This window comes from Engraulis encrasicolus, chromosome 16, assembly GCF_034702125.1.
Source record: "Engraulis encrasicolus isolate BLACKSEA-1 chromosome 16, IST_EnEncr_1.0, whole genome shotgun sequence".
NCBI lineage: Eukaryota > Metazoa > Chordata > Actinopteri > Clupeiformes > Engraulidae > Engraulis > Engraulis encrasicolus.
The window spans coordinates 37,595,280-37,609,094 of NC_085872.1; the positions used below are offsets into that span (position 1 = coordinate 37,595,280).

The 13,815-nt window shown below is 48.7% G+C and overlaps 1 protein-coding gene across 3 annotated transcripts in view; it reads right to left on the minus strand.

The window, feature by feature from the left end:
• LOC134465731 (phosphatase and actin regulator 1-like) overlaps positions 1 to 13,815 on the minus strand; it is an 89,648-nt gene that overhangs the window by 35,754 nt on the left and 40,079 nt on the right. For 2 of the 3 annotated variants that reach the window (XM_063219558.1, XM_063219556.1), the window contains exon 3: positions 889 to 969. The exons of the other annotated variant lie outside the window; for it this stretch is intronic. In XM_063219558.1, coding sequence (XP_063075628.1) covers positions 889 to 969 — 81 coding nt within the window. The remainder of the gene's footprint in view (positions 1 to 888; positions 970 to 13,815) is intronic. 3 annotated transcript variants of the gene reach the window in all.

Consider the following 13,815-nt stretch of genomic DNA (forward strand, 5'->3'; position numbering starts at 1 on the left):
ACAACTGAAATTTAAAATGTATTGTACATTTATGAATTTTGAGAGAATACAAATACTTAAGTGTATAATGGTGAAATTATGTATGTGATAACAATAAAAAGAATATCCAAGAAGAAAATTTCCAATATAACAGATGAACACATTTGGCATAATCCTGCATTTGTCTTAGTAAAGGAAGGATGAATCACCGCACACTGGTATTCTTAAAACTACCAGTAAAGATTACCAGTGTGCGGTGCTTCATCCTTCCTTTACTTGGAGTACTTTTACTGCACATCACCAGCACCTGGACAGTGGTTGTGCACAGGGACGCTGCTTTGAGTCCTGCATTTGTCTTGTTTACCATTAAGAAAAAGAAATTTTTAGAAAAATTATTTCAAACTCGGGGAATTGTGTTCGTCAAGTGACCTTCTAAATTGTCAATGTGGTACGACACACCTTTGAGGAAACATTTTGTTCATTTGCATAATAACACCATGTGTCAGAAAAATACATTACACAGAATGACCCCTGATTAAGGTATGTGCTACCTGACAAGCTTAGTAACTGTACTCCAAATCCAAATAAGACATGGCATGGAACACACCTTTTAGCAAACCTTATGGAAGAATTTAGAATAATGAATTCATGTGTTACCAAACATTATATAATTTTTCATTATGCAAAACCTTATTGGTCACTGACCCATTTAAAAGGTGGCAAGGGGATGGATATCACAAGTGGAATAAACAATTATCATGATCCGAATGCTTTCTCTGTGTGTTGATACTGTTATCTATAAAAAGGTGGGCTGCTATCCTGTGTATTGTCAAAATGGGTCCAGGGCCATATTTGGGGTTCATGTAACAATTCCATTGTGCGAAACGAAACCAGATTTAGTAGACGCACCTTTCTCGAAGATCTCCTTGAGAACTCCTTTCTTGATCAGCTCTTCTCTGCTCTGCCGCATGGACATCTTCCTCTCAAGGGCTAAGAAAAGAGGGGGAGAGAAAAGAGGGAAGGGGGGAGAAAGATGGGAGGGAAAGAGAAAGACAGAGAGAGCAAGAGAGACAGAGAACACAGAGAGAGAGAGAGAGGGGGAGCAACAGAGAGAGAGAGAAAGGGAGAGGAAGAAAGGGCAAGAGAGAGGGAAAGACAGAAAGGGGGAGAAAATGAAAAGGGAGAGATAGGCATAAGAAGGAAGAGAGAGGGGGAAGAGAAGGAAAGAGAAAAAAGGGAGAGAAAAAGAGGGAATAAGAAAGGTGCCATAAGGCATGAGCGAGCTCTAAATGCTGCATGAAATACTCCATAAAGCACCACATCTTCTAGCCCCTTACACGTTTGGCAATTCACTCATGTAATGCAGGCTGCTGACAAAATCAACACCTAAACCAGGAGATTATCTAAAGGGACCCTCACTGCTGTCTTGAGGAATCCATTTTCTTTCTCTGGTACAGACTAAGGACACAGTGTAAAATCGAAGGCCCTGTAAAGAATCATATAAGTCCCTGAGAGACATCAGCCAACCAGGTCTATGTTGAGGATGTAGCCACAAAAACAAACATTCTTTAAAAGAATTCAGGGTACTAATTTGCTGTTCTACTGCCGTTGGTGTAGTAGGGCTTCATATCGTATAGCATCAATGACTTTCTTTCTGTGTTTTAGATGGAGTCGACAGCAAACAGGTAACAAGACAATGAGCATCGTATTACATGCAACCACCACCAGTCCCTTTTCCTTTTGGATGTGGCACAGAAACTGGCAAAAGATATACCGACTGCTCCATGAATACCGCACCGGCCAACTTAACTTAACTGAAGGGCCCCGGAGTAGGACCATCACTCATTTTCCCATCATGTTAATCTCTCACAGCGGATTCAGGAGAGCCTGTCCTCTCTGGGGGCGAAACAAGGCCATCGTCGGATTTAACACCTTCATAAAGAGTGACAGAGGAATAGCAGGTGTTTCAATACCACCACCCCCCATACCATTCCACTTCCTCCCTATCCCCCCCCATTCCATTCCACTTCCTCCACCCCCCGCCTTTCATTCTATCTGGTAAAATGCCTTCTAAACGAGCCTGTGTGTCCCAGTGCGACTGCTTCGATTCTATTTTTAGCCTCAAACAGTTGAGGGACTTAGCATTCTCTGGTGCTGCGCTGAACTGGGGCCGTTAAACGTCATGTTAGTCATTTGAAAAAGCTACCCCTGCAAAGGAACCAATTAAGAATGTGAAATGAGGAGCGGGCAATAAAGGCACTTGGTGCACACAACACACACAGCCCGGTGGAGCGGCGCGTAGCACACGTGTCTCTGCCACCATTTCCCAATGTCAAGTGTTCTAGCCTTGGTAGTGCGTGAAACGCCTAGTGATTGGAAAGTCTCCGGAGCTCACCAAAGACTATCCAATCGCTGGGCGTTTCGCACACTACCAAGACTAGAACACTTGACATTGGGAAATGGTGTGCATGCGTGTAAGAGAGAGTCTGCGTGTGTGTGTGCGTGTGTGTGTGTGTGCGTGCGCGTGCGCGTGTCCATTGCTATCGATGAGGTAGAAGTTACAACTGGAGCGCAGGTGCTGGGGAGCTCATCATAGCCAACCGTGAAGGGGTGCTCTCAACCTTCCATGTTTGCATGAAGTCCACGATTGATATGTAGCTTGTACCTTTTAATTATACCCGTCTATTCCCGAAATGGTAATAAGAGTTCACTTCACCCAACCCTAAATGTACACTATAAATCGCCTTACCTTCCCCCATTCTTCAACCCTCTCCTCTGTTCTCAACTCTCTCGATTTTAAAACTTCAACAGAAGATGTCCACCCACAGTAGAACACCAACCCCAGTGTTCATCTCATCAGACATGCACAAAAGGGACGAATAGCTCGCTGTCTCTCGGTCACGGTCAAACACTCACACACACACACATACACACACACAAAATGCAACTCTGTTTATTGGGCTGTACTGGGAAATTTCTGGGGTCATCATCACAACAGTAAAGGTGCATAAGCCATTACGGGGACAGACGTGCGGGTGGGTGGTGGTTATAACAGGAGCTGGAAATGTCAATGTGGAAACTAAAGCTGGACTCAAACTACACAACAATAGGGCCTACTAATTCCCAGTTTCCTTTGTCATGTGCCACGTTCTAAGATAGAATTTTACTGGTTGAAAGAGTGCCTAATCGCAAATCATAGTCATAGATGTTTGATATTTACAGGACAGGATCTTAGGTTCTGATTTTCATTAGGTGGTTATAGTGTGGTGTTGAGTCCAACTTTGTTTGTTGTGTAGTTTGAGTCCACCTTCAAGAGCCTCCTCAGCATCCACATTTGAGGGGCAGCGGACTGGTCTTTATAAACAGATGCTAATGCCTAATGCCACACCACAATGCAACATCTCAAATTGACAGACAAAGGCCCATGGTAATTGTATTAAATGTGGAATTGCCTGGGACCACCAAAATAAATAGTACAACCAGAATAAAGCACACACAGTGTACCAATAGTGTAAAGTGTTGCAAAAATCTTATGGAATATGTACTACATGTGCACATTGTGAAATACCAGTGATCAACACCAAAGTCAAAGTATCCTATCGATTTCAAAGACAACACCTGTCTAAAAAGCACCATTACGATATAAATATTCCTCCAGTAAGTTACATGTGAATTCACATACAAGTAAGTTCACACACAATTCTATCCATGGACATTACTATGCATCAGCTGCATGTACGTTTGCAATGCCAAAATTAGACTGTGGATTAAGTGGACAGACAAAATTGACTGATTTTTTTTTCATGGTCACAAAAGTAGACTCCCAGTTGCATTGGGCAGCGAGCTATAGAGATAACAGCTGTATAGCTTAAGCACCCATGTGCCCAAATAAGGACGGCGAGGCTTTCATTTAAGACTGGAATAGATCTGGAATCTCTTCTGGGAAATGATGTGTACTCATTTCCCTGGCAGAGGAAGGTCACAAATCCCATCCGTCTTGGTCATCTCGAAGCCTTGGATGACAAATCATCACTCAAGTGGCAGGCGATGGAGAACTTGGTCTCTTTCTGTTCTCCATCTGTGTCTCACTATGAAGCTCCCAGAGATGATCACGCACATAATTCAAAATAACGCTCGTCTTTGCATTTGAAATTCTGTACGGTAGAATGTCATATTTAAAGACTTTTCATATAAATTGCAGTATCTTACAACTTACTGCTAATATCTTCTATTTACAGCATGAAAAACACAGTTAGATGGTCATTATTCTGCAGAATCTTATATTGGCTGATGTTCTGGGGGTCATTAATGCTTCAAATTAATGCTGATAACAAATACCATTTCTTTTGTTACGAGGAGGGGAAAAAAGAGATCCAGGATAACAATGGGGCAAGTTTAAGGCCGATTCCTTGCCCCATATACTGCACAATTCGAGCAGTGTGTCACGATTTTGTGCAAGAGAGCCCAAATGCAGCACACAAAGCGGAAGGTCTGGGATTGGTGAGGGATTTATTGAGACAACTACAAAAAACACTACACTGCTCAGCAGAGCTAGAAAACAAAACAAACCCACGATGGGGAAAACAGGAACTAAAGACAGTAAAACAAAGACACTTACATACAAGGGTTTCGGGGATCAGGTACACTAATAGGGTCCGACAGATACAGAGTGACAACTCTGGCAAAAGAAGACAAATGACGCAGCACGGGACAACGGGAGCACAGGACTAATATACACAGGGGCAATCACAGAGCAGGGACACGATAGGTAGAACACAACAGGAACCAGGTGGTTGACGAGACAGAAACGGGGATACAAACGAGGCACAGGCAATCAAGGACAATGATAACGAGAACAGATAATGACACAGGTGGAGACAATGACTAGGGAACAGGAGGCAAGGGACAAGACCAATAGCAAGAACAGAACACAGGTGAAAACAATAAGGAAAACTAAACGGGCCAAATGAGAGAATCAAAAACTAGACCACAAGGGGCAGGAGACAAACGAGGGGCGTGGCAGGTAAACACAGGAGCACATGAGGAAATCAAAACAAACCAAAGGCACATTACACTAGCGGGGCAGAGATGAGAATAGAGAAAGACAGGAAGAGAGACAGACAGACAGAACCAGACAGGCAGGGAGACAGAACCAGACAGAATGAGATTGAGAGAGAGAGAGAGAGAGAGAGAGAGAGAGAGAGAGAGAGAGAGAGAGAGAGAGAGAGAGAGAGAGAGAGAGAGAGAACTAGACAGGCAGGGAGAGAGAGAGAGCACAAGACAGAAAGCACGAGACAGAACCAGATAGGCAGGGAGAGAGAGAGAGAGAGAGAGCACAAGACAGAGAGAGCACGAGGCAGAACCAGAGAGGCAGGCAGGCAGAGAGAGAGAGCACGAGACAGAACCAGATAGGCAGAGAGAGAGAGAGACAGAACCAGATAGGCAGAGAGAGAGAGAGACAGAACCAGATAGGCAGAGAGAGAGAGAGAGAGAGAGAGAGAGAGAGAGAGAGAGAGAGAGAGAGAGAGAGAGAGAGAGAGAGCAAGACAGAGAACGAGACAGGCAGAGAGAGACAGAGAGCGAGATAGAGAGTCTGAGACAGAACCAGAGTAAAGCAATGGCAACATAACAATTCCAGTGGAGTGAGTTCATGACAGAACCCCCCCCCTCAAGGGACGGCTCCAGAAGTCCCAAAAAGAGGCACCACCAAACCGGGTGGGCGGAGGGGGAAGCCGGCGGAGGGACAAGGCAAAGCAGAGACTGAAGGACGGGCAAAGACAGAGGCAGACGGACTGGTCAAGACACAGGAAGAGGTAGGGGTCGAGACAGAGGTGCGACAGGTCGAGACAAAGGTAGAGTGACAGGTCGAGACAGAGGGACAGGTGGAGACAGAGGTAGAGGTCGAGACAGAGGGACAGGTCGAGACAGAGGTAGAGGTCGAGACAGAGGTAGAGGTTGAGACAGAGGGGCAGGTCGAGACAGAGGCAGAGGTCGAGACAGAGGCAGAGCTCGAGACAGAGGCAGAGGTCGAGACAGAGGGGCAGGTTGAGACAGAGGCAGAGGGACAGGTCGAGACAGAGGCAGTGGGACAGGTAGAGACAGAGGGGCAGGTTGAGGCAGTGGCACAGGTCGAGGGATGGGCAGATAGAGAATCAGGCAAAACACAGGACTGGGGAACATTGACAGGAACATAAACAGGAACTTTCACAGGCACAGTGATGTTGACGGTGACAGGAACGGGGACAGAGATGACGGTGGGGACAGGTACAGTCACAGAAATGTTCACAAAAGCTGGTGCAGGGAAAAGGGTCGAACGGACATCAACATGGACTGGGACTGGGACAGACATAGGAGTCGGCACCAGGACACGGACGGGGACAGGCACAGGGATAGTGATAGGCAGAGTCAGGGGGATCGTGACGGGCACAGGAATAAAGAGGGGCTTATGGCATTGGTGAGTAATGGGAGAAGGCTGGGACATAGGGGGCATAGCAGGTTGGGACATTGGAGGTAGGATAAACTGGAACAAAGATGAAGATGGGAAGGTGGGAGCATGATCTGGATTGGGTGCAACGGCAACGGGATCAGGGGCGGAGCCTTCGGGACCGGGGGTGGCGCCGTCGGGATTGGGGGCGGAGCCATCGGGATCGGGAGCGGCGCTTTTGGGACCGGGGGCGGAGCCGTCGGGACTGGGGGCGGAGCCATCGGGATCGGGGGCGGCACTTTTGGGACTGGGGGCGGAGCCATCGGGACCGGGGGTGGAGCCATCAGGACCGGGGGCGGGGCCACCGGGACCAGGGGCGGCGCCATCGGGACCGCGGGCGGAGCCGGTGGGATCGGGGGCGGAGTCATCGGCACCGGGGGCGGAGCCATCGGGACCAGGGGCGGCGCCATCGGGACCGCGGGCGGAGCCGGTGGGATCGGGGTCGGAGTCATCAGCAACGGGGGCGGAGCCATCGGGACCAGGGGCGTAGCCATCAGGACCAGGGGCGGAGCCAACGGGAACGGGGGTGGAGCCATTGGGAACAGGGGCGGCACCAACAGGAACAGGGTCAGGTGGGCCTTCAGTGGGAGAGCCGGACTGACCTTCAGACGGGCAGCAGGACTGACCCTCAGCAGGACAGCTGTGCTCAGGAGCGATGTCACCGGGGGTCCCGGCCGGAGCGAAGGTCTTGGCCTGAGTGATGTACTCGAGGGTCCCAACTGCATCGGGGGTCTCGACCGGAACAACGTTGTGGGAGGTCCCATCCGAAGTGGGGGTCTCGCTCGAAGCATCCGCAGCAGGCGGCTTGAAGTTGGGCGGACCTTCTGGTGGCTTTGGGTCTTTGGGAACTGAGCGGGATTCAGGCAAGGCTGAACCGGCAACAGACAGGTCAACAGGAACAGGCGGGGCAGAACCGGCAACTGGCAGGGCAGAACCGGCAACAGGAACAGGCGGGGCAGAACCGGCAACTGGCAGGGCAGAACCGGCAACAGGAGGCCCCTCGAGAGCAGATGGGTTGGCTGGCTTGGCGGCGTCCGGCTCGAGGGCTGTCCTCACGCCGACGTCCGGCTCGGGGGCTGTCCTCACGCCGACGTCCGGCTCGGGGGCTGGCCTCACGGCGGCGTCCGGCTCAGGGGCTTGCCTCACGGCGAGTCCGGCTCGGGGGCTGGCCTCGCGGCGACGTCCGGCTCGGGGGCTGGCCTCGCGGCGACGTCCGGGTCGGGGGCTGGCCTCACGCCGATGTCCGGGTCGGGGGCTGGCCTCACGGCGACGTCCGGCTCGGGGGCTGGCCTCACGGCGACGTCCGGGTCGGGGGCTGGCCTCACGGCGACGTCCGGCTCGGGGGCTTGCCTCACGGCGACGACTGGATCGACCAGTGCAGTAGGTTGGCCGCCAAACTCTGGCTGTTTGAGAGCGTTGAACTCTTGCAGAAGGGCGGCCAGCTCAGGTGAGTACAAAGACTGGAGTCGGATTGGCGAACACACTGGCTGGGACTGGACCGGCGGGCAGGCAGGCTGGGGCTGGGGCTGGGCCGGCGAGTAGTCTGGCTTGGGCTGGGCCGGCGGGCAGACAGGCTTGGGCTGGGCCGGCGGGCAGACAGGCTTGGGCTGGGCCGGCGGGCAGACAGGCTTGGGCTGGGCCGGCGGGCAGACAGGCTTGGGCTGGGCCGGCGGGCAGACAGGCTTGGGCTGGGCCGGCAGGCAGACAGGCAGGTGCTGAACGGACGGACTGGCAGGATCAGAGTTCTCCTGGATGGTTTTAGGACGGCTCTTGCGGCGCCCGTTGTGACGGCGCCTTCTCCTGGTGGGTAGCCAATCCTCCTCCCAGTTGTAATCCTCATCATCCGTGTCAGAGAAGGACCACCAGTCAATCTCCAGAGGTGGGGGTCTTGGAGGAGCTCTAGGGGCCTGAAAGCGACCCCCCCTTCTAGGGGAGCCCCGCATAGCAAGGCGAGTCCCACGATACAGTTCAGGATCCAGGCTGGCATGGGAGTGAGGTGATGGCATTCCAATATACCCAACCCGAAGCGAGCGTGGCTCCGGCACGGCTGTCTGTGCTAGGTGTGCTGCTGGGCTCTGTTTTGGCTGCGTCATTCTGTCACGATTTTGTGCAAGAGAGCCCAAATGCAGCACACAAAGCGGAAGGTCTGGGATTGGTGAGGGATTTATTGAGACAACTACAAAAAACACTACACTGCTCAGCAGAGCTAGAAAACAAAACAAACCCACGATGGGGAAAACAGGAACTAAAGACAGTAAAACAAAGACACTTACATACAAGGGTTTCGGGGATCAGGTACACTAATAGGGTCCGACAGATACAGAGTGACAACTCTGGCAAAAGAAGACAAATGACGCAGCACGGGACAACGGGAGCACAGGACTAATATACACAGGGGCAATCACAGAGCAGGGACACGATAGGTAGAACACAACAGGAACCAGGTGGTTGACGAGACAGAAACGGGGATACAAACGAGGCACAGGCAATCAAGGACAATGATAACGAGAACAGATAATGACACAGGTGGAGACAATGACTAGGGAACAGGAGGCAAGGGACAAGACCAATAGCAAGAACAGAACACAGGTGAAAACAATAAGGAAAACTAAACGGGCCAAATGAGAGAATCAAAAACTAGACCACAAGGGGCAGGAGACAAACGAGGGGCGTGGCAGGTAAACACAGGAGCACATGAGGAAATCAAAACAAACCAAAGGCACATTACACTAGCGGGGCAGAGATGAGAATAGAGAAAGACAGGAAGAGAGACAGACAGACAGAACCAGACAGGCAGGGAGACAGAACCAGACAGAATGAGATTGAGAGAGAGAGAGAGAGAGAGAGAGAGAGAGAGAGAGAGAGAACCAGACAGGCAGGGAGAGAGAGAGAGCACAAGACAGAGAGCACGAGACAGAACCAGACAGGCAGAGAGAGAGAGAGAGAGAGAGAGAGAGCACGAGACAGAACCAGACAGGCAGAGAGAGAGAGAGAGAGAGAGAGAGAGAGAGCACAAGACAGAGAGAGCACGAGACAGAACCAGACAGGCAGAGAGAGAGAGAGAGAGAGAGAACCAGACAGGCAGGGAGAGAGAGAGAGAGAGAGAAAGCACGAGACAGAGAGAGCACGAGATAGAACCAGACAGGCAGAGAGAGAGAGAGAACCAGACAGGGAGAGAGAGAGAGAGAGAAAGCATGAGACAGAGAGAGCACGAGACAGAACCAGAGAGGCAGGCAGGCAGAGAGAGAGAGCACGAGACAGAACCAGATAGGCAGAGAGAGAGAGAGACAGAACCAGATAGGCAGAGAGAGAGAGAGACAGAACCAGATAGGCAGAGAGAGAGAGAGAGAGAGAGAGAGAGAGAGAGAGAGAGAGAGAGAGAGAGAGAGCAAGACAGAGAACGAGACAGGCAGAGAGAGACAGAGAGCGAGATAGAGAGTCTGAGACAGAACCAGAGTAAAGCAATGGCAACATAACAATTCCAGTGGAGTGAGTTCATGACACAGTGTCTTCTAACTGTCTAAGCCGAACAGCGAACACAGACAATTAACTTTATAGACAAATGTAACTCTCACACTCACAACAGTACAATACTTTATCTCACAACAAAAAACACCAGTATCTTCATTGCAATGAGCCAACAGCCCACTAAGTCACATCACATAGCCGGATTACTAATCGCATAGATACATGGTGGGCAGAATGAACAAACATTGTTGAAGATAGGCTCATTGCTGGACGAAAAAAAAAAATCTAGCCCGTGACTAGGGATGCAAACGATAAATCGATTAATCGACTTTAATCGATCAATCCGTTGAAAGCGAAAGTGAAAGCCCATTGGGAAACTCCAACTCCCATTGTCATTGTGAAACAGCACTCCACAGCACACAAGTGAACACTGCACACAACGAAATTGCATTTATGCCTCACCCGTGCAAGGGGGCAGCCCTCAGTGGCGCCCCATGGGGAGCAGTGCGGTGGGACGGTACCATGCTCAGGGTACCTCAGTCATGGAGGAGGATGGGGGAGAGCACTGGTTGATTACTCCCCCCACCAACCTGGCGGGTTGGGAGTCGAACCGGCAACCTCTGGGATGCAAGTCTGACGCCCTAACCGCTCACCCATGACTGCCAAAATTTAATTTAATTTAATTTAATTTTAATCGTTAATCGATTAAAAAACATTAATCACAATTAATCGACAATTCAACTGACAAGAGACCCTGGTGAAATGGGCATGTGAAGAGTGTGTGTGAAGAAGGGTGTGAATAGTGGGAATATTTAAATCTCCTTTGGATTAAAGAGTTGAAATAGAATTAATTTAAATGTGGTATTTTATCTCAATTTTTAATAAAACATTTTTAGATTTAGTAGGTTTTTTTTCGAGAAACATTGAGATTTCGGGGGGAAAACGCTGCTTATCAATTAATGGTAAGTCGATCGATAAGGCTATCAACTAATGATTAATGAATTAATCGATAATTTGCATCCCGTCTTGTCCAACAGCTATAGCCACTGTGGCTATAGCAGCGGTGAATATGGGTAATGTGAGAATTTATGTGTAGTAAAAAAGCCGCACTCCCGAATCAGTTTCTTGCAGTTTAGTACTGGGTTAGCATGGCAGACAGACAGACGTTTCGGCCTAAGCCTTCTTCAGCGTCTTTGAAACTGATCCGGGAGTGCGGCTTTTTTACTACACATGAACTTTGCGGTTTGCTCGCACCCAAAGACCTTGAAAGAAACGTTTCGGAGTTGAGCGCACTTTCCCTACAAAACATAATGTGAGAATTTATCCAGGATCACACTACTGTACCAGCACTACCTGTATTTGAAGACAATAAAAGACATGAGCCATGAAATATTAAAAGAAAACAAAAAGACTTTTAAGTGTGCGGACCTCTATCTCCGAAACTACAGTCAGCGTTTGTCCTGCACCTTTTTCTGGGATGTGCACAATCTTCACCTTCAAGACATTTAAGACATTCATGTCTACTACATTTCACATGAACATGCCACCAGGCAGTCAGTAGACAACACTGTCTCAAAGTGACATTTCTGAATGAATCGCATCAGCAAAAATAAGGTAGGACAATGGTCTGGCTCAGTGTCATAAGCAACACTGCCATCAGATTATATTTTAGCCGGTCAAAAGAAGCAATTACTGCAGGATTTATGACATAACTGTCCAACAGCAGGAACTCTTGCGTAATATTGCCACCGGTGGGTGGACCAATCAACCTGATGCATGTACTAGCTCATCGCTTCCAAGCTCAACACAAAAGAAAAAGAAAATCATGAATCTCCTCTTTATTCTAGCGGAGTTTAATCTTACCATTAAAAGACGAGTTACAGTACCTCTCCATGGCTTAGTTTCAATGGTCTCGTTTACATGAGACATTTAATTCAGATGGAACTCGATTTAATTCTAAATAAAGCTTAATTCCTCTTTGAAAACGTCATGTAAACACTTCACAATTCGGAACGAAATGAGAGTTCAACGTAAACTCAACTGAACTATTTAATTATTAATTTGGAATAAAAAAAGTGATGTAAAATGTAGCCATTGTACACTTAAGATGTATATGAATAATAAAAACACTATTTTAAATCATGCTTTAAGATTGCTGAGGAAACTGTTCAACTCTTGGTAGAATAACACCCATACTCTAACTGGCCAACTGCCCCTGCCACCCAGGTTCCATTTCGGCCTGGGTCACTTCCTAACTCTACCCCATTTCTCTGGTCACTCATTTTCTGTCCATTCACCGTCCCATCAATAAAGGCACAAAAGAGACATAAATATAGTTTATGATGGTGCAAATATAGCCTCACGGAATAGAAAGCTCAGACACAACACAGGGCGCTATCGGAGACGCCAGTTAGGGCAGCTAGCTGGGTCAACATTGCTGCTCTCATTTTTTCACCCTTCATTATTGAGCCAGCAGCGAACAAGGTCAATGCCTATGAGTGACAGTTTTAGTGTCACATATTCATTCTCTCTCTTTCTCCTCCTCTCGCTTCCCGTCTGTTTCCCTCTTTCTTTATCTCAGTCTCTCTCTTTCTCTCCATCCCTCTCTCTAACTTTCCCTTCCGCTCTCGCTCCTTCTCACTCTCCCCCTCTCCATCTCTTCATGCTTTTTGTCTCTGAAAGAGCTGTAGAGAGAGGCCGTACTAAAGCTTGGGCTCCCCTCCAGCCATCCCTCTGGCATCTGAGCCCAATCTCAGAGGCACTACAGAGGAACAGCCTCTGGAGGCAGGCAATCCAAGCCAAGCCAAATTCTCACATTCTCTGGCCAACCAGTTGACTGTCCCCCCTGTCGGCTTCTCTGGTGTTGCTAAAGGGGTCAGTTGTCCCGGGCCCAGCAAAAGAGGGGCCCTGGAATTAGGGTCCTCATTACATGGCATGTATTGGGTCGGGGCCCTTTTTGTCCCGGGCCCGGCCAAAGCTGTCAGCGTCCCTGAGCTCCACCACCAGACCCCCTGCTTTCAACATGCAAGGATCTTTTTTAGGCATTTATAATAAGAGTATGTTAGGTTTCATGTTTTGTAAAAAAAAAAAAAAAAAAAAACCTAATGCAATGAGATGTCCAAATGACGTGTGTGTGTGTGTGTGTGTGTGTGTGTGTGTGTGTGTGTGTGTGTGTGTGTGTGTGCGTGTGTGCGTGTGTGTGCTGCGCTTGCTGCAAGATACAGCAGTGGGGTAATGCGCCTATGGTGGTGTGTTTGATCAGAGGCATTTGCAAGTCGTGTTGCGAAGCATCCGCTGTAGGATTCTCAGCAAGACACATCCAGAGGAAAAAAAGTGACCTAGATATTCAGCCGTCTCTTCTGCGCTCAGGCATCTCCTAAATTGAGGCTTTTAAAAGAGTGATTCACTCTCTGCCTCGCTCAATAGCTAATACTGAGTGTGTCAGAGAGGCAGACAAACCTGACACTAGTGGTATTTAAAATGTTACCACGTTTTGAAGTGCATGTGAATGTGTGTGTGTGAATGTGCGTGTGTGTATGTGTGTGTGTGTGTGTGTGTCTGTGTGTGTAATAGCTTAGTAATACAAAACTGGTTAAACCAAATTTGCTACAGTGGCAGCCTGGTATCCAGTTCCTGCTCTGTGGGCTTGCAATGGATATAAATGCAGTAAATCCACTTTGAAAACATACAGATAAACTTGAATGGATCATTGCCTACTGGTCTGTTTCATTTAGTTTAGCCCTAGCACACATGCAGACAGACAGATGCACCACACAACATTAGCAGACACACAAACAGATGCGACAAACACATATGCATACCCACATCATACAGAGACACATGCGCACATCACGCATATCAACACAACACAAACACGCAGCTGT